We start from the raw sequence: 21625 nt of genomic DNA, 5'->3' as shown, positions 1-21625 counted from the left end.
TTTTCCTCCTCACAAAACAAAAATTAGAATGTGCCATAAGCATCACTTAGACTTCTCCTCATGACAACCCAAGCTTCCTAGGCCTTGTATCTTGAATAAGCCTTTAAACTGCTGAAACAACAGAAAAATACACCCATTTTCAGAAGAGCACAGAGAATATTAGCTACTCTGTCCACCTCATACTACCTGAATTAGCAGCAGAGTAAAAAAGGATATAGGAGCTCTTCTTTAAACAAATCTTCCTTCTGAACAGCTTTGGCAAAAAAGTTATTTTCTACACTGATTTTTCATTTTTTTATGGAAAGGCTGGATTTCCCATGCTACCATTACGCCATCCTATTCCCACCCCCAGTCCCCCTTGCAAGCTGTTGAAGCCCTTGGATGTCCCTCTCTCCAGTGCAGTAGACTGCAGGCTCACCGGTGACAATTCTTGGTAAAAGAAAAGTACAAAGAACTTAAACCCATTTTTACATAACTTCCTTTATGCTGAATCTTGATTGTGATTCAATGAACTATCTAGGTACTTAATACAATCAGTTTATGAAGCTGATAGAGGAATGTATGTTTTCCTCTTCCACTCTCCCTGTCAGACTGTTCCATGATCAGTTTTGGATCTACCTAAAAAAAGAAAAGTACAATAGTAAGGAAATTATTTATTACTGCTGGTAATTTTAAAATTGTGAATATATCTTTGTTCCTTAAGCCACGAGAAAAATTTTCTTTGCCATTCAAAATATTTCTTTAACATTAAATCTTGCTTTTCTATTCTAAAACATGTCATTGTCATCTTTTAATAGCCCAACTAAGTGCTCCTTTTCTCAGGTCATCCCTTCACAACAGTGTGCTGACATGGGTACAAATTTAATTACTGAGCATTGAGAACCCCCTAAAAGAATCTTTCTCACGGAAAGATGAGGGATAGACGTATGGTTGTACTCAACATCAAGATTTGGAAATAATCTGAAGGATGGCCTTCCGACCTAAGTTGCAAAGAGGAACGAGAATTAATACTTTAGCTGAGTTCCCCCCCCCAATCAATAATCCTTTGGGCTTAGAGGTTAAGGTTACAACAGCAAATGGCAGCCTGAGTTTTAATGAAAAGTATGGTTTCCATTACATTTTCTAAGCCTTGCATTTCATTTATTTATTTATTTTTTGTTTTAAGGCAATTGGGGTTAAGTGACTTGCCCAGGGTCACACAGCTAGTAAGTGACAAGTGTTTGCTCTGAGGCGGGTTTTGAACTCAGGTCCTCCTGACTTCAGGGCCGGTGCTCTATCCACTGTGCCACCTAGCTGCCCCTTAAGCCTTGCATTTCAGCTAAGGTTCCTTGTGTCCGTGATACTGGGAAATCTTAAAATCACAAAAATGAATTCTGCTACAAGTGAAAACTGGGAAACTACACTTCTCAGTTTCCTTATCTTTTGATTGAAGGCATGAGGTTTAGATCATTTCTAAGCTCCCCATCAGTTCTAAGACTTTGTTACTTCTACTTGTGTAAAGTAATAGGCCTAGTACAAGACATATTTTGAAATGATCCCAAGGTGACAGGGCACTGGTAATTTATAATCTGCTTTTCAAAGCTGTCAGGTTAGTCTAGTCTGACCTAGTGTCCCTGCTTATTCCCAAAGTACTTTGTATAGAAATGACCTTCCTAGGAAGCAGCTATTTCTGAGAAATCTGCAGATACTGTACTCAGTTAATACACTACCAAATCAGCTCTCCAATTCCTTCTCCCTTTCTAATTCCTATTTTCTCACAAATGTCTCCTCACATCTCTGGACACCAGTCTAATCTAAATTGACTACTTGTACCCTAACCAACTGGACTCATCCTGACCCTGTCTCTAATAAATACTTTTGGGTTGAAGTCAAGGAGGATCAAGTCAAGCCTATGCTCATAGAGACATGAGGACTGGGGGGGGGGGGGGGGGGGGGGGGAAGGACCACTGAATTTGGCAGTCACTGATGACCTTCAGTAGATCAGTTTCAAGGTGAGAAGGGTATGGCAGCTGATTAAAGGAGTTAAGTCTTGTTGAAGCAGAGGCCTTGAGTGTCTTCATTTGGCAGTAAAAGGAAGGCATTAATCAGGGATTGGATTAGGAAGGGATTCAAAGATGAAAATGCTTACCTCCACCTTACTCCTGACCCTTTTCCAAACTTAACTTCTCCTATTTTAACCAATGGTCTAATTCTAAACCAGCCCCTAACACAAGTTGTTTCACTTGTTTAACACCTTAGATGCTTACCTGATTCCAATCATATGTTTTTTCATACCATGTAGGAGCAATTATTTCTCTTGGTTTCAATTTGCAGAACAAACTGAAAATTTAAAAAAAAAGTTGCTAAAGATTAACAGGCACTGCAAAACTAAGTAGATGTAAGAGTCTTTACTTGTGAACAGACAGAATGTGTTCTATTCCTCTAAAATGAATCATTTCCATTTTAAAGTATCTGTGTCAATCACTTGGGGTTCTCAAAGGATAGAACAGGAGAGTGCAAGCTGTTGTAGGTCCTACCAATGGGAAAGGTTTAGAAGCACTTTGGGCCTGTCATTGGAAGGCTCACCTAATGGAATGCAGAAAGGTTCATTGCTAAGAGGTGGGCTAGTAGGAAATGACTATTTTTGTCCACAGAAATTCATGAACCTTTCTACTAAGCTGTACTGGGATTTCAATCTCTGTCAGTTGAGGTGGCATCCACACAGTTTTGTTTTGGTTTTTGGTGATACTGAAGAATATAATTAAAAGTGTGCTTTGCACGTTATAGCACACAGGAGGAAAGAGGACAAGCCTATCATGTGACAAAAGACAGTAGGCAAGGCAGTGGAAAGAATCTTGGATTTGTACTGGAATCAGAGAACAGCTGTGCAACATCTGTCTCTGCCACTAATACCTAATAAGCAACCTTAGAGAAGCCACAGCTGCTCTGGACCCAACTTCATCACTTGGAGATGAAGGGCTAGAACCCTCAGGTCCCTTCCAGTTCTAAGTCTATGTTCCCACTATCTCTTTTGAGCATGGACCTTTGTAAGTGTGTCAGTGTGCGGAACTCTTGGTGAAGAAAAGCACTCCAGTGGTACAGACTGGCAACTCATTTCCAACTTGTATTCTTAGTCACCGGAGGCAATGAGAGACTAAGTGACTTGCCCACAGTCACAAAGTTGTTTCATGCAAGAGGTAATATTTCAGCGCAAGTCTTCCTGACTCTACAGTCCACTACTGCAAGTGCCTCTTGCCTTCTCTAATGAATAGTTTGTAAAATTGTTTTTGTCTCATCTATTCAATTGCTATATATTTTCTGCCTGCCCACGGCAGACCCTCTGAAACATAACCATATATTTGAATTGTTTCTGAATAGATTTTGCAAATATATACTTTTTGTCTTGAACAGCAGTAATATAGTATAAATATAATTAGTTTGAAAGCTTACAACTTTATAAATGGCTGTCCCAAATAGCTTTATGTAATTCATACTTTAAAAAAAAAAAGCCATTCCAAAACTGAGCAGTAAGTTTGATGCAGAATCACTTTATTAGCAGATCTTTCACACTTTCACAAGGGCCAAACAGTACTGTAGTTCCTTAGCAATCAGTCCTTGCTGAAATACTGGCCTGTTCATGCTAAGAACAGATGCCACTACATCACAGATGCTACTGGGAGTGCCATGCCCTTCTACATGACCAAACTATGACAACTGATGACAAATGTTACTTTAAATAGCCATAACGTTGTCACATACATTTCTATTGACATTATAAAGATATATCCATTTATTTTTGTTAAATATCTATAGAAAGCCTCAACATTTCAGTCACAAATTATAGTAAATGTGTTTTAAGTAGTTTTTTTTTTAAAACCAAGGTGGTTTTTTTAAAATAAGATTCAAGAAACTTCATTAATATTACTGAATCAATGACTTACTTTTAAAATTGGGAAAAAATAATAATAGTGAACATTTATATAGTGCTGACTATATGCTATGCTAAGCCCTTTAAAATTATAGTCTTATTTGAACCTCACAACAACCCGAGGAGGAAGGTGCTATAATTATCTCGATTTTACAGATGAGTCAACTGAGGGAAATAGAAGTTAAATGACTTGTCCGGAGTCACATAGCTATTTAGTGGCTGTGGTTGGATTTGAACTTAAGTCATTCTGACTTTATGCTCTATACTCTCTGAATACTGTGCCACCTAGCTATCCCAGTTTTTACATGTTCAATTACATTACCTATTAAGGAATTATATAAATTATTATGATTGTTTCACTAAATAATGTTTCTCTTTGTTAAATAAATTCAAATACTGAATTGACATTTAACGAGCAAAAGCACAAAATAAATTCAAGAAAGCTTAAATTATCAAAAGCAAATTCTATTTTTTCCATATTTGAAAGTAATGCATTGTCAGTGTGATTACAGCTTAAAAAGCAAAACTGGAGATCTTTTCATTTGATATATCAGAAAATCACAAGACTATAAAGGGTGCTGAATGCAGGATGAGGTGGTAATTTGTGGAAAATTCTACATATATAGTCAGAAGGGATGGGTGCAGAACCCTGCCCTGTTAAGTGTAGAAATTATGCCCTGCTCCTATCACTCCCACTGTTATTACTGATCACTTGCACTAGGGTCCATGTCCGCCTTACTTCATTAAGATTGGCAATATTCCTATTCCGACTTAGTTTCTGTTAACTAGTTTTTGAAAGAAATTTTTGTTGTTTAATTAAGAAAATTTGTTAGGAACCAAAATAGCAATTAAAGCTCTAAAATGTGATCGTATAGATGATACTCAAAATAGGAGAGAGGGAAATATAAGAAAGTGAAGGAAACTGAATCAGAAGGAATATCAAATATCTTAACAGAACTCACCCTAAAAGTTTCTGCCGAGCATTATCTTGTAGCTGTGCAATTCTTTCGGGCCCAAGATACATGCACCCATTTGGTCCATCACAAACTATCTTGTTAATAGCTGCCCGAAGAATGTTAATCTGTACATAAATGATAACACAAAACAATATTGAGATTATCGATCTTGGCTGACTTACACCTGAAACTGAAACAGTTCACTTAAAATGTTACTTAATACAAAACTACAAAACTAGCATGAATTTTTATAAAACTTGACAAAACCACAATTCAGAAAAACCTATATGTTATTATGCATCAAAACTCTAAATTAAAAAAAAACTTTATAAAACCATCCTTGACTAAAGTTTTCATGGTGTTACACTGACACTTTTACATGTCCTCACAGGTCTTCCCCTTTCATCTATTCTTATAGGGTTGTCCCTGTACTTGTTAAGGCTAATTTCTTTATTTGTACCCTTGATACGATTCTCTCCTATACAACCACTTCTCTTTTTTCATCATTAATCTCCCTTTCTGCAGCTTCCTTTCCTAGTATCTACAAAGTAAAAAAGTGAAGGAAAGTTCAAATCTTCCCTATCCTTAAAAAAAAAACAAAAAACTTCATCTGCAACCTGCCTTCCCTCCCCTTCACTACTAAATTTCTAGAAAGAATAGTTTATACCAGTAGTTTTTATTATTTTTTTAAGTTTGTTTTTAATTTATTTTTAGTTTTCAACCTTTATTTCCACGACATTTGGAGTTCCAAATAGTCTCCCCATCTCTCCCCTCCTCCCACCCCAAGACAGCGTGCAATCTGATATAGGCTGTACATATACATTCATATTGAACCCATTTTCACATTAGTCACATTGTAAAGAAGAATTTGAACCAATGGGACAAACTACAAGCAATAAAAAACAAAATAAGAAAAAAAAGAGATCAAATAATATGCTTTGATCTGCATTCAGACTCCATAGTTCTTTTTCTGGATGCAGAGAGCATTTTCCATCGTGAATCTTTTGGAGTTGTCTTAGATCCTTGCATTGCTGGGAAGAGCTAAGTCTATCAAAGTCAGTCATCACACATTGTGGCTGTTGCTGTGTACAACGTTCTCCTGCTTCTGCTCACTTCACTCAGCATCAGTCCATACAAGTCTTTCCAGGTTTTTCTGAAGTCTGTCTGCTCATCATTTCTTATGCACAATAGTATTCCATTACATTCATATGCCACAACTTGTTTAGCCATTCCCCAACTGAAGGGCATCCCCTCAATTTCCAATTCTTTGCCACCATAGAAAGAGCTGCTATAAATATTTTTGTACATGTAGATCGTTTTCCTATTTGTATGATTTCTTTGGGATACAGACCTAGTACTGGTATTGTATACCAGTGGGTCTGTTTGGTTTTTTTTTAAAGGCAATTGCGGTTAAGTGACTTGCCCAGGGTCACACAGCTAGTAAGTGTCAAGTGTTTGGTCTGAGATCAGATTTGAACTCAGGTCCTCCTGACTTCAGGGCCGGTGCTCTATCCACTGCGCTACCCAGTTGCCCTCCCCACCAGTGGTTTTTAAAGCATGGTCTGGGGACATCTAGGTGTCCCCAAGATGCTTTCAGGGGGCCCACAAAGTCAAAACTATTTTCATAATACTAAGATATTTTAATTCCTGAAGTATCTACTGATATAGCCCCCATAAACACAAGTGCTTTAGAGCGGGAGGATTCTCAATAATTTTTAAGAGTTAAAGAATACTGAGACCAAAAAGTTTGAGAACTGTTTGTCTATAATCACTCCTCAACCCTCTACAATCTTCATTGTATTCTCACCACTCTATTGCAACTGCTTTCTTCAAGGTAATAAATATGGACTTTGGTGAAAGCCACTAAACATTTTTATGTCTTTATTTTTCAAATTCTGATATTCTCTGATACTTTCTCCTCATTTGACTTCCATGACATTATTCTCTTCTATTCCTGTCTGATTATTCCTTCTTGGTGTCTTTTGCTGGTTTGTCTTCTTCTCAAACTCCAAGTGTCTCTAGTGCTTTCTTTTTTCTCTACAGGTATTTAATAAATGTTTGCTGTTTGATAGACACCATCTAGTGTCAATCTTATCCACTCCCATATTTTTAAATAGCATCTTTAGACAGAGGCACTGAAATCTCTATCTCTAGAGCCAATCTCTTCCTCTGAATTCTTACCCTCTATCACCTATAGCTTGATGGACATCACCTGAAAGTTTCCTTGCTTCCCTGAATTAAACTGTCCTAAACCAAACTCCTCTTCATCCAAATATGTCCCTTCTTCCAACTTCCCTGTTTCTGTTGATAAAATCCTTCAACTTACCAGGCTAAAAAAGATCTGTGATCTTTGCTTCTTCCTTCTTCTTCATCTGATCAATTGCTAAGTCCAGTCAATTTTCTTCTTTAATACTCTCCAAACTAATTTAAAAGTATCCTGTCTTCTTGACTTCAGCTTTTCCCCATTCCAGTCCATCCCACAAAACCTACTACATTAATTTTCATAATGTATAGATCTGAATCCGAAATTCTCCTACATATTACATATATTCAGTGGCTCTCCAGTTCTCAAAGGATAAACTACAAACTCTTTAGCTTGTATTTAAGATCTTTCACAAACTTGTTACAACCAACCTTTCCAGTTTCATTTTAGTTCTCTTTCACATATACAACTTTTTACCAAACTGAACTACTAGCTAGCTATCCCTTGGTTTTCTCCTACCCTGTTTTGTACCTATGGATTTGGGTAGTCCCCCATGTCTGATATATACTTCCTCCTCATTTGTATCTACTAAAATCCTTTTCCTTTCATCCCCAATTCAGGAAACCAACTCCTCCATATAACTTTCCCTGGTCTTTTCTGTTATCTCTCCTTAAAGTTTCTTCTATCACTTTGTCTGATTCTCTCTTTTTTATGTTTTAATTCTTTTGACCCTGTCCCTCCTCAGAAGTATTTGCTTCTGATTACTCCCTTTCTCAATCTGCCCTCCTCTCTATCATTCCCCTACTCTCCTGTCCCCTTCCCCCCCATTTTCCTGTAGGGTAAGACAGATTACCACGCCCAATTGAGTGTATATGTTATTCCCTCCTTAAGTCAAATCCTATGAGAATAAGATTCACTCATTCCCTCTCACCTTCCCATTTCCCCTCCACTGTAAGAGCTTTTTCTTTTCTGTTTTTTTGTGAGATAATTTACCCTGTTCTACCTTTCCCTTTCTCCTTCTCCTAGTATAATCCTCTCACCCCTTAATTTTATTCTCCAGATATGACCCCTTCATCTTCAACTCACCCTGTACCCTCTATCTATCTATCTATCTATATATACATACATATAATTTTTTCCCTCCAACTACCCTAATACTGACAAAGGTCTCATGAGTTACAAATATCATCTTTCCATGCAGGAATGTGTAGTTCAACCTTAATAAGTCTCTTATGATTTTTCTTTCCTGTTTACTTCTTCATGTTCCACTTGAGTCTTGTATTGGAAAGTCAAATTTTCTATTCAGCTCTGGTCTTTTCATCAAGAATGCTTGAAAGTCCTCTATTTCACTGAATGACCATTTTTTCCCCTGAAGAACTATACTCAGTTTTGCTGGGTAGGTGATTCTTGGTTGTAATTCTACCTCCTTTGCCCTCCAGAATATTATATTCCATGCCCTGCGGTCCCTTAAAGTAGAAGCTGCTAAATCTTGTATTATCCTGATTGTGTTTCCACAATACTTGAATTGTTTCTCTCTGGCTGCTTGTAATATTTTCTCCTTGACCTGGGAACTCTGAAATTTGGGTAGGAGTTTTTCTTTGGGGATCTCTTTCAGGAGGAGATTGGTGGAGTCTTTCAATTTCTATTTTGCCCTCTGGTTCTAAAATATCAGGACAGTTTTCCTTGGTCATTTCTTGAAAGATGATGTCGAGGCTCTTTTTGTGATCATGGCTTTCAGATAGTCCAATAATTTTTAAATTCTCTCTCCTGGATCTATTTTCCAGGTCAGTTGTTTCTCCAATGAGATATTTCACACTGTTTTGTAATTTTTCATTCTTTTGGATTTGTTTTACAGTGTCTTGATTTCTCATAAAGTCACTAGCTTCCAATTGCTCTATTCTAATTTTTAAGGAAGTATTTTCTTCAGTAATCTTTTGGACTTCCTTTTCCATTTCTCCAGCTTTGCTCTTTAGGGCATTCTTTTCTTCATTGGCTTTTTGGACCTCTTTTGCCATTTGGGTTAGGCTATTTTTGAAGGTGTTATTTTCTTCAGTATTTTTTTGGGTCTCCTCTAGCAAGCTGTTGACTTGTTTTTCATGATTTTCTTGCATCACTCTCAGTTTTTCCTCTACTTCTCTTACTTGCTTCTCAAAATCCCTTTTGAGCTCTTCCAAGGCCTGGCACTGATTCATATTTTTCTCGGAGGCTTTGGATGTAGGAGCTTTGGTTTTTTTGTCTTCTTCTGGGTCTATGTTTTGATCTTCTTTGTCACCAAAGTTAAGATAATATACTCTGACTCTTTTTTGCACTGCTTACTCATGATCCCAGCCAATTACTTGAGTTTTAAACTCTTTGTTAAGGTAAAAGTCTGCTTCCAATGTGAAGAGTGTACTGTCCCAAGCTTCACGGGTTTGTACAGCTGTTTTCAGAGGTACTTCTAGGGACCTGAAAAGTGTCAGTTCTTCCAAGGTGCTATGATAAGGGGCGAGGTGTTTCCTCTCCACCACCACAAGAAGCTCCTTGCCCCAGGGACCACCCCTCAGAACTGTGACCCAGATCCAAGCACAGGTAAAGCAAGAGATTCCTGCCTCAGCACTGGCAAAGAGATCCTTGCAATCCCCCTCTGATCAGCCACTGGATTCGCCCAGTCTGTGGGCCGGAAGCTCAGGAAAAAAGCCTCAGCCCCGGCTGCGCTCAAGACTTGTGGCTGAGATCTAGCTCCTCTCTCACCGCACAGACTTTTCCCACTGACCTTCTAAGTTGTTCTTGGCATTCAGGGGTTGAGAAGTCTGGAAACCGCCACAGCTGCCCCCGATTCAGTCCTCTGAGGCCTGCTCCAGGGTTGCTGCGACCCGTGTGCCCACGCCAAACTGTGCTCCTCTCCCCGCCCGGCGCAACCATCCAGGCTGTCTTTGGCTGGAAATTCGTTTCACTCTGTCTTTTTGTGGGTTCTGCTGCTTTAGAATTTGTTTAGAGCCTTTTTTTAGGTATTTGGAGGGCTTTGGGAGAGAACTCAAGACAGTCATTGCTTTCCTTTCGCCATCTTGGCTCTGCCCCTGATTCTCTCTTTTGTCCTTATTATAGTATACCTATCATATTTATGACATATATCTCATTTCCTCGTGTGGTTGAGCATACATCCTGATCCCTACTGGTGGGCCACATACTAGAGACTCCTGATTGTTCAGTAATGGGAGGCTGTGCCAAAGACTACTTGATCACTAAGCCAGGAAGAGTTCAAGAGGCTATATAAGGAACTGAGAAGAAACAAGTTCTCTCTCTCTCTCTCTAGTCTTTGCTGGACCCAGAAAGGGCCCTTTTCAAGTGGAAAAGGAGAGGGTGAGCAGAGAAGGGAGGAGAATACAGCATTGGTGACTTCATGAATAATGGCAGAGAAATCTGTCCACCGCTTGCTGGAAGTGCAAGAGCTCATCGTGTCTATGCAAGACTAGACCTCTTCCAATGAAGAAGTCACCTTGCAAGAGAAAGGAAGAGGGAAGAAATTGTTTCTCCTTAGTTCCTCTTACAGGGTAATGAGTAGGTGGATCTTCCTGGCTAAGTCAACAATATTTCACATTTATATAATTCCCTCCCCACCACCCACATACCCATCACAGGGACAAATGGGACTGACAAGCATGTCGCATGTGTCCTTTATCAAGGGGTCGGAGTATTTGGCTCATTGGAAGGGGTCAGTGTGTATTCTCAACCCTATCACTACTATTATAAAAAGTTTCTTCACCTTTCTTTAACAAGCATTTCACAAATGCTTAAAATATGTAAGATTCAATTGCCTCTTGAGAGCACTAACTGGGTCAATGCATTTAACTTCCTCCAGAAAGAGACAGGAGAGAATGGTATCAAAGGAACAAATAAGGAAGTTACCCTTAGCAAGTAGGACGACAACCTCATACTCTGAACAGATGTAAGAGGAAGACATGTGAGGACATAGAGTGGTGTTGACACAGTTACTTGTATGAAAAAAATCAAGACAGTTTTTAAAAATTTTCAATTTTATGTTTGCACTTATAATTTCTATATTTCTAGCACAGTGTCACATACAAAACAGGGATTTAATAAAATGTTTGTTAAATTGAATTGCATAATAGATCCTGAGAGGTGAAGGGAATCTAACACGATATCCAGTCCAAACAATGCCTGAATCTTCAATCTTTCTCTTCAGCATGCTGAGCCAAGCAGTTATTTAAGCTTCTACTGAAAGACTTCCATGACGGGAAACTCGTTATCAGCTACTGAGGCAGTCCATTCTACTTTTGGACAGCTTTAATCACTAAGAATTTTGTCCTTATATTGCAGAGTTGAAGTCTATCCCTCTATAATATTCATTCACTGGTTCTGGTACTGCCTTATGGTCCAAGAAAAACAAATCAAAGCTCTTATCTCCCCGAGGGTCTACAGAATCACAGAATTTCAGAGACGGAAAGGACTTCAAAGACTATCTGTTCCAACTCATATCTGAAAAAGAATCTTCTCTATAACATACCTGACAAATGGTTACTGAGCTTTTGCTTAAAAAAAAAAAAGTCCTCAGATGAGAAAGGAATCCACTATTAAATAGCTCTATCTTACTTTGCCTTCCATCAAGCCTTCCAATTTTGTGACAATTACAAACTGCATGAATGTTCCACCTATGCCTTTTATCTAGCAGTTTAATCATTTTTTTTTCAATTCTTTGTGACCCTATTTCAGGTTTTCTTGGCAAAGACACTAGAGTAGTTTGCCATTTCCTTCTGCGGCTCATTTTACAGGATCTGAGGCAAAAAGGATTAAGTGACTTGCCTAAGGTCACAGAGTTTAATACATGTCTGAGACCAGATTTGAACCCAGGAAGAAGAATCTTTCTGAATGCAGACCAGGAGTTCATTCTGCTGCACCACCTAACTGCCACCCTCCCACCCCCTTTTAACTAAGTCACTGATAAAAAGGTCAGAACAAGGCCCAGCACAGAACAGCACTGGAGTGGGACAGGGAAGACTGGCAGCCTTCTAAGGTGACATAAAACTATTAAGAAAAATAATTTGGATCTAGCCATTCAAGAAGTTCTGAATCTAACCAATTACAGTACCTTCTAGGCCACATTTCTCTTTCTTTCCCATAAGACTAACACAAGAGATTTATCACATTTTGTGCAATCGAGGCACAACAGCAACAGCACTGATTTGATCTATTCGTCCAGTAAACATGTCCAAAAGGGAGATGAGGTTAGTCTGACATGGCCTGCTGCTGCTCTTGATGCAGTCGTGCTGTCATGCTTCTGAACACTTCGTGATCACTCTATTCCCCAGCCATCACATTAATAACTCATTCCCGCATTTCACTAGGAATTGGAAGTCACACTCTTGGGTCTGTATGTGTAGACTCTGTTCTGAAAACTGGGACAACAGCTGCCCTTCTCTGACCTTGAGGCACAGGAAGGGTAAGTGGATGGCCATTACACAGAAGTTACAATTCCTCTCAGAAAAGAGCATTTCAAAATTACAGACCAAACTTAAATGACAAAACAAGCTTCTAAAATTCATCCACAGTTCCAAATGAGGCAGCTGGGTGTGCAGAGAACAGAACCTGGAGTCAGGAAGGTCTTTGTTCAAATCCAGCGTCAGATACGTACTAGCTGTGTGACCTTAGGCAAGTCACTAAGCTGCTGTTTGCCTTGATTTCTTCATCTGTAAAATGGGGATACTAACACATACCTTGCAAGGTTGTTATGAGGCTTACATGATATGATATTTGTAAAGTGCTTAGCATAGTGCCAGGCACAGAGGAGGTACTATATACATGTTTATTCCATCCCTTTTCCCTTCTCAGTTACAAGCCTACACAGAAGTGCCACAGATCCATGTAAGGAAGGTCAAGTTCAGTAGAGACCTGCCACTAGACCCACCATTTCCCCCTTTCCCCAAAAACTGGGTAAAGAAGGAGTTCAACTAAAAGAAACTCTCCATTTTGTATATCTATCTCTGCCTACAAACTCAGACAAAGATGAGGATGCACTTCATCGAAAGAATAAGAATGTTCAGCATGGAAATGGTAAGCCTAATTTTTTCCAATGGGACAAGGGAGAAGAATATTCTAGTTGGTATGGAAATGTGAATATCATCCCCCTTATTTTCCAGAGATAAAGCCCCCCCTGAAATAACATAACAGTGATCCTTTGCAACTGAACTCTATTAAACTCTCAGTGCCCTTAAAGCTGAGGTACAAACCTGGCTCTAGCCAGTCTAACCCAGACTGATAAACTGTGCAGCCGGGACCCTTCAGATGAGCACAGACATCTTCCCTCAGTGATCTGGCAGTTTTCAAGGAAGGCAGGAGTGGGAGGTGTGGTGCCCTTCCTGCTCCCTCTTGCTCCCGCTCCCCTACTGCTCCCACCAAAGTTTATCGAATAGGGTGGTGGCCAGTTTGATAGCTGGAGTAGGGAGAGATTTGATATGAGGAAACCAATCAGCAGACAGCTATGGCAATATTGCTAGGTGTTAGGCAATGATGACCTGCATCAGGGAGGTGCCTATGTCAGGGGAGAGAAGACAGCGTATATGAGATATACTGCAAAATCAATAGGAATTAGCAACAGATTGGATATTGGGGGAGGGGGGCAGAATGAGGAGTATAGGCTGGCACCTAGATTGTAAGCCTAGGTAATTGGGAGAATGCCAGTGCTCTTCATAGTAATAAAAAAGTTAAGAACAGAAAGTTTTGGAGAGACATAAAAGTTCAGTTTTGGATACGTTGAGTTTAAGACATTTACAGGATATGCATTTTGAGGTGTCCAGTGGGCATCTGGAGATATGAGACAAGAGGTCAGGAGAGAGGTAAGAGCTGGAAAAATAGATCTGAGAATCATTTGCGTAGAGATAATAATTGAAAACATGGGAGCTAATGAGATCATAAAGCAAAATAGTTTAGAGAGAGTACAGAACAGGGTCCAGGACAGAGCTGCCAGTTATAGTAAGCTAAACATTTACATCTCCTCCAGGGAGGATCTGAATACAAATCTAGAAAACAGGGTGCTTCTGTCTACTTTTATAGATTGGCTAGGTAGTGAAATCAAACCAAAGGCACAATGGTCTGTTTGTTGGACTCCAATGTCAACCAGCAGTCATGATTCCAAAAGATTTGAGTAGCAACTTATTTTATTACAAGAGAGAGAAAAAGACATGCATGTTAGAGCCCCTTATATAAAGTACAAAGGAGTCCAACAAGGCAGGCAAGGTTCAATTTTCTCATTGCAAATTTAGGAAGTTGGACTAAATTATCTCTACAGCTAAATCCAATAATTTCTGTGGGGGGATAAAAGGATATCATCAGCAGGTAGAAATTTCAAGATAGGAGAAGTGCTTTATCCTTTAGGAGAGGAAATAAAAGGAACAAAGAATAATAAATAAATAAAAGCAAAGTAAATGAAAAACAACGAAATCAAGCTGTTACCAAGCTCAGCAATTAGTAACAATTGTGCACAGTATTGTGAAAAGGGACACTGGATTTTCGACCAGGAATATCTGAGTTAGTTGAGTGTGGTAGTGATACACACCTATAATCCCTGCTCACCAGAAGCTGGTGGACTGCTTGAGATTGAGAGGTCTGGACGGCAGTGGGGCTAGAACTGATGGAATTTCTGTCACTAATTTCGTCACCAATAAGGTGAACCCCTGAGAGCAGGGAACCCCTGGGATGCCTAAGGAGGAGTGAACCAACTAAAGTCAGAATGAGCTGGTCAAAGCTTCTGCACCAATAAGCAGTACCATGGGACTTGTCCACAAATGGCTACTGCCCTTCCAGCTTGAATGAGACAGGGAGACCCAGTATCCAAAAAAGGTGTGGTGTGTTGAAGTACATGGGTTTAAATCATGGCTCTTTTACACCTGTGACCATGGGAAAGTCACTCTCTGGACCTTGGTCTCCACATGAGGTCCAGCCAAACTGTCCTTGCTGTTCTTCACAAATGACATACACTCTCCCCCCTACTCTCCGCCTCACAGAATCTCTCATTTCCTTCAAGATTTTGCTCAAGTACCATCTTCTGTACAAAGCCCCCTCTCCCCAAAATGTCTTGTATTTATACATACACACACACACACACACACTCTCTGTCTCTCTCTCTCTCTGCCATCTCTGATAGAATGTAAACTCTTACGTCTTGGTCTTTGTAACCCTAGGTCTTTGTAACCCTAGGTCCTAGTTCAATGCCTGACACACAGTAGCTACATTATAAATACTTGTTAATTCAGTCTCCATTTCTTCATGTGTAAAGAAAACCTATGATCTTATGCTCTCTAAGGTCCCTTCTATCTCTAGATCCTATGATCTTACCTCAACAATGTCTTCCACATTCAAATGAACATCAAATGCCAACTCAATGTCGTGCTCTGGCAGTACTGGTGTTCCAGTAGTTGGACTCCACCCCAAACCACAAAGGGCACCGGTGTAACATTTTCCACTCTGATCGACCCTAAAGAACATAGGCAAAATTTAATACTAGGTACCATTTGACAGGAAACTGCAAAAATAAAGTGTTATTTTTATTCTAAAGTGTTGCACATTCCTATTTAAAATTCTTAGGAACAGCAATAAACCACCACTTTAGTCAAATTCCAGGGCACAAATTTAAACTTGCAGTGCATAAACCCAAAATAAACTTAGAAAGATCACTAATAGTAAAATAGAACACTATGTGAAAGCTGCAAAATGACTGACCTAGAAGACTTAAAACCTGTGAGTTCCCAAATTTTGAATTTTATACATTATGATAGTACTCGTAACGATATATGCATCATTTCATGTCAAGTATTTGGCCATACATAAGAAGTCATTTGCTCTTATACTTTTGAGTCTCATTTAAACAAAGCTTAAATTAATATGTCTTTGGGAATTCAATTCAACTATTCACCTGAATTAAATTAGACAAATATTTGTTAAGCCTCTGCCAAAAGCCAGATAAAAAATTTATATAAACGTTAGTCACTGACCACCTCAAATTACAATATAGCACAGGAAGTTAACATATACACAAACACAAAAGTGCCATTCCAAATACAGGGAGTAGTGTGAACAAAGGAATGGAGGTGAGAATAAAAAGTGCCTCTATGGGGAAAGGAAAGTATAGTTTGACTGCAATGTAGAATACAAGAGATTTGTCTCTCAAAGTCAGGAGGTGCTCTAATAGAATGTGGGGTGCATTGCTTACCAGCCTATAAAGCTTAAACTCTACTTGCTAGACAATATGAAGCTACAAAAAAGTCTTGAGCAGGAGTGAAATGATCATATCTATGCATGAGAAAGGAAAGTCTGCCAGGACTACAAACACTAAAATGGAGCAGGTTAAGAACGGAGGCAGAACGACTTGCTAAGAGACAGCTGTCACAGTCAGCTGGTTAATAAAGTCTTGGATTAAGATAGTAAGAGAAGAAATAGAGAAGAGCACACAGGTGGTTGCCAGATGATACAAAGGTACAGTAAATAAGATTTGGTAACATATTTACGGTACTAGAATGAAAAGAGTCCAGGATTTAGAGTCAGCAGACCTGGGTTTACTATTCCAACTCTGCTACTTAATATATGTGAATTCTTGGAAGTTCATTTCATCTCTCTTGATCTCAATCACCACCCACACAATGAGGGGACTGGACTAGCTGACCTGTAAGGCTCCTTCCTGTTCTAATATCTATGGTCCTGATTCAAGCTTCAAAAATGGGAGAATAAGTAAATAGTGGTGCCACTAAGAGCAATAATAAAGTCACCTGAGAGAGCAAATAAAATTTATTTTATTAGTTATTAAAGGCTTGAAGGTTAGTGAACATAGAACAGATCATATCCCTTATGAAAATTTGCCATACAGAAAGAGTAAAGGAATGCTATATATCTATAAAAATCTACCTAAATTTTAGCAAAAAAAAAAAAAAAGATAAAAGATATTCATATAAACCTTGGAGAAGATGGAGAAATGTGAGGTAGGTGACAGTACACTTACAGTACACTTAGGCAGACTCAGAACTGCTGAATGGCTGGACCCTGAGAGTAGTTATTAATGATTCAATGTCAATTCTGAAGGTAGTCTCTAGTGTTGTGTCTACAGGGATCTGTGTTTGACCTTATACTGTTTAATATTTTTATCAGTGACTTGGATAAAGGCCAAGGCTGGGAGTTAACATACTAAATGAGAGATTCAGGATTCAAAAATGGGTAAAACATAGTAATATGAAAACAGGCTCAAAAAAGATACAAGATGGGAGAAGTATAGCTAGACACAATAGTCCAATGGGAAAATACTGGTGTTTTTAAGCTCAACATTAGTAAACAGTGTTTTATGGCAGCCAGGAAAGCTCACATAATATTAGGCTGCCATTAAAACGGGCATTCTAGGGGGCAGCTAAGTGGCGCAGTGGATAGAGCACTGGCACTGGATTCAGGAGGACCTGAGTTCAAATCCAGCCTCAGACACATAACACTTACTAGCTGTGTGACCCTGGGGCAAGTCACTTAACCCCACTGCCTAGCCCCCCCCCCCAAAAAAAAAAAGAGGCATTCTAGGGAAATGATAGCTCTTCAGTACTTTGCCCTGGTCAAATTACATCTGGAGTATTGTATTCAATTTTGGGCACCACATTTTAGAATGGACACTGATAAGAATTGAGAACATTCAGAGGAGGGCAACCAGGACGATGTAAGGTTCTCAAGTTCTAACACGAGAAGACTGGCTGAAAGAATGGGGGACATTTAGTAAGGAAAAAATAACTTAAGAAGGACATGCTAGTTATCCTAAAGTAAGTTCCTCTCTTCTCTTCTATTTGCCCATCCAACACTATGTGCACATCACGCATAATTAACTCCTTGATAAAGATTCCTTAAGGAGGGAAGAGTAGGCAAGCCTCAAGGCTTCTACAGCTTCTTTACAAATTCAGAAATGAACTTTCATTTAAATAATGAACTACTTCATGAGGTAGTAAGGTTTCCCCTATCAATGAGTATATGCAGGACTAGATAATCACCTATTAAAGAGGTGCTAAAGCAGATGTATCTACCTCATGTGGGGCTCTGTCATACATCCAATATCCCCAATTTAAAACATGTTTCTTGTAGACAGTGCTCCATTTCATCCTCTTGTGTTTTTGTGACACAATATGAACTTCTTTTTTGGGGTTGAAGGGCCTGGCAATGGGGTTTCATGACTTGCCCAGGTCACACAGCTAGTAATTGTTATGTGTCTGAGGCTGGATTTGAACTCAGGTCCTCCTGAATCCAGTGCCGGTGCTCTATCCACTGCGCCACTTAGCTGCCCCACAATATGAACTTAAAAAGGGTATGAATCATCACAGCCCTCTTCTACACCATGACCACAGATGAAGCCTTTGTTCTAGTATAGACTCAAATTCACAACCAACTCTGACGCTTGGCCTCCAGAAGTAAGCAGTTTAAGTCTAGGCTGTATAGAAAAAGGAAGGGGAGCTGCTTTGGACTCAGATATAAGTCTTTTTGAATTTTTGTCAAGTTTAAATTAGCTTGTCTTATATACAATATTTAGTTTTCCTGAGAGCTTACATGAGAGCAAAGGGATCATAGAAACATAAGCCAAATCCTACTGTTGCTATGGAAATGGGGGGGGAGAAATTAAAACTGTTATGTGTAATCCAAGAATGATGGCTCTGAGCCATAGGTTACATTCAGAGAAACTTATATAGGCCAACAATTATTTCTTATGCATCCATACCTCAGTTCCATAACCGGGGCAAACAACATACTAAGTAATGCTGGTAGTCCCGGAATATGAGGCATCAGAGAGGTTTCTCTCAGGAGCATAGTAGATCCTATAACAAATACAATAACAGCGAAGAGTTACAGGAAAGTAAATGAAATTAGCAGTGTTCATGTATGAAAAGAAAAGCAGTGGATAGAACTAAATTAGCTTTGCTACATGCTCCTATTTCACACTGAACAAAGCTTAAAAAAATATTCAGCACAGATATTCACTATTCATAGAGTTATGTTCAGTAGCTAATAATAAGCATATAAGAAAATACAAGGTATAAAAGGGGTAGACAGAAATATTTAAATTACCAGTTGCATTTACTGAAAGAGAAGCAGCAACCAACATCCGCTGGTGGAGGTCTTCAGGGGCATCACTGATAATAACAGAGTTTATACTCTCTTTTTCAATCCATACACATCTAAAATAAATAATAAATACTAATAAATTTTGCTTAGTTCACAGATTATATCTAAGAGGAATATTAACATAATCATCTTAAAAACATATATAGAAAGTGAAATGTAGTGTTTGAGAATTCATAATGCAACTAAATTAATCACCATTCATTAGCTATTATTTGTATCCAACTGGACACATGAGATCAGCCCAGGAAGGACACCTACAATAAAGTAATCAGAAAGGTGATCACACTAGCGCATGAGGACTTTGAATAAATTACCCTGACTGGATTAGGTGAATGATTAAAAATAAGAAGTGTTCCTGACTGCTTCACTTAATGAAAGTTTGGCAGTACTGACCACCTGGAAAGAATAACCCTTGAGGAGAGTGATCATATGGGATCGAATAGTTTTAGAAACATGATTCTCCAAGGGTAAGTGAAAGATTAAGTGATTATTCTATTTAATGAAGCAAACTGTAAAATGAATGTTACCTAAAATTGATCAACCCTGGCTGTGAAATATTCAAAGAACACTTAAATGTTCAAGAATCTTGTAAATTAGGACCTCAAAATGACTTGTATGGAGACATGTCCAAGGACATGTGGAGACTCTTGTCAGTCTGGACACTTCTTGCCCTGAGCATAATAATTACTGGATTAGAATAATGATGAATTACCTACCATCTTGTATAATTTTTACTTATGTTATCTCATAACTTTACCACAAAAAATCTACTGAAATGGCAGACTACCTCAATTTTGTTTAAAATGAATGGATATAATTAGGTTTAATAGGCCAGGACCTCACATCAAAATGAAAATAAGCTCTAAAGAGTTGAATGGATATAGACTGTAGAGAAAAGTACAAAAAGAATGTATGCAATGATTATAACTATGTATTTAAAACTTTAAATGGCAACAGAACTCAAATAAAAAAAAACAGGTAACACCAGTACTAACTTATTATAAGTCAACACATGGGTTTCTGGTTAAGATGACTCCACAAGAAAGAAGGCAGGTAGCTCAGCTTCCCCAAATGAATCTCAGCAAAAAGCTATAAATCTTGGTGGATCAAATAATGATTAAAAAAAAATCAAATCCAAAGAGGCAGAGGTAAGACAACAGAGTAGAAGAAAGAAGTGTAGCCCAGCTCCTCCAAAATACCTCCTGCACAGAGATCAAAAAAACACACCAGATCAAGTCCTGATTGGAAAATTAAAGGAAAAAAAAATCATAGTAACTCATTTTCCAAGTCCAGGTTGGTTTAAGGAGATAAACCAGAGCCTATGGATATTGGGGACAGGATCTAACCAGGAGTGCACCACTCTGAGCACCAAAGAAGAAGACACTGTACCCGAGTAAGACAAGGTCCTGGACTTATGCAGGGGTACCACAACCTCATGCAGGTGCCCACCGGCAGCTCTTTTGCTTACTGCCTACGCTCCAAGTCAGACAAAGAAGGGAACCTACTCCTTCAGTGTTGGTGTTCCATAGTAAGGAGAGGTTATGGGTCCTAATTATGATAGAGCAGTTCAGAAGCAAAAAACAGCTATGTGGCTCTGACTCTAGGAGCAGAACAGGGTCATAGTTCCAGCCTCCAAATCAGTCTGCAGTAGAATAGCCAGAGGAATATACTTGGGAGAGAAAGGGAAAGCAAAAGAAGGAGGAGGAAAATTATCTGACAAAATTGGGGTATGCCAATATAATTTTATACAAAGAGGAAGAGGTAGAGGGATCAAGCAACACTTAAATCTCATTTATTTGAACTGGTCAAAGGAGGAAAGAATAAACAAACAGACACAGTAGGTACAAGAGTTCATTTCACTCAATAGCAAAACAAAATGGGGAAGGGAATAAGAGGATAAAGTAAAGGAGGAATTGCTCTTAAGCAAAACAAACTCTTAAAGAGGGAAACAAAGAGGAGGAAATATATAAGAGAATAGGATGAAATGAAATAACAAAATTAACAATCATAACTGTGAATGTGAATGGTATGAACTCACCAATAAAACAGGAGAGCAGAATGAACTAGAAAGCAGAACATAATAACATTCTACATACAAGAAACACACTTGAAACATAAGGAAGTAAAATAAGTTAAAATATGTGGCTGCAGCAAAATCTATTAAGTTACAGCTTGAGTAAAAAGGACAGGGCTAACAATCATGGCCTCAGGTAAAGTAATAGCAAAAACAGACATAGTTAAAAGAGATAAAAAAGAAAACATTTTGCTGAAAGGTACAACAAACAGTGAATTAATATCAATACTATACACATAGGTATCAAGCAACATAAGCATCTAAATTCTGATAGGAAAAGTTAAATGAGTTACAGGAAGAAATAGACAGTAAAACTGTAACAGTGAAGGACTTTAATTTATCCTTCTCAAACCTAGATA

General features: G+C 38.7%; 1 protein-coding gene across 1 annotated transcript in view; it reads right to left on the bottom strand.

Annotated features, from left to right (window-relative positions):
* Positions 1 to 248: 248 nt before the first annotated feature.
* The window catches only part of TDRD9 (tudor domain containing 9), a 232373-nt gene continuing 210996 nt past the window's right edge, over positions 249 to 21625 (bottom strand). Inside the window, exons 32-37 of the mRNA XM_027849264.1 lie at positions 19136 to 19245; positions 18789 to 18885; positions 15395 to 15533; positions 4870 to 4988; positions 2247 to 2319; positions 249 to 618 (exon numbers count right to left, since the gene is read on the bottom strand). Coding sequence (XP_027705065.1) covers positions 517 to 618; positions 2247 to 2319; positions 4870 to 4988; positions 15395 to 15533; positions 18789 to 18885; positions 19136 to 19245 — 640 coding nt within the window. The 3' untranslated portion in view covers positions 249 to 516. The remainder of the gene's footprint in view (positions 619 to 2246; positions 2320 to 4869; positions 4989 to 15394; positions 15534 to 18788; positions 18886 to 19135; positions 19246 to 21625) is intronic.

The sequence above is a fragment of the Vombatus ursinus genome, unplaced genomic scaffold (genome assembly GCF_900497805.2).
Source record: "Vombatus ursinus unplaced genomic scaffold, bare-nosed wombat genome assembly UNPS02007284.1, whole genome shotgun sequence".
In the NCBI taxonomy this organism is placed as follows: domain Eukaryota; kingdom Metazoa; phylum Chordata; class Mammalia; order Diprotodontia; family Vombatidae; genus Vombatus; species Vombatus ursinus.
Note: the sequence above shows the minus strand (reverse complement) of the source record. Positions and strands in the feature narration are given on the sequence as shown.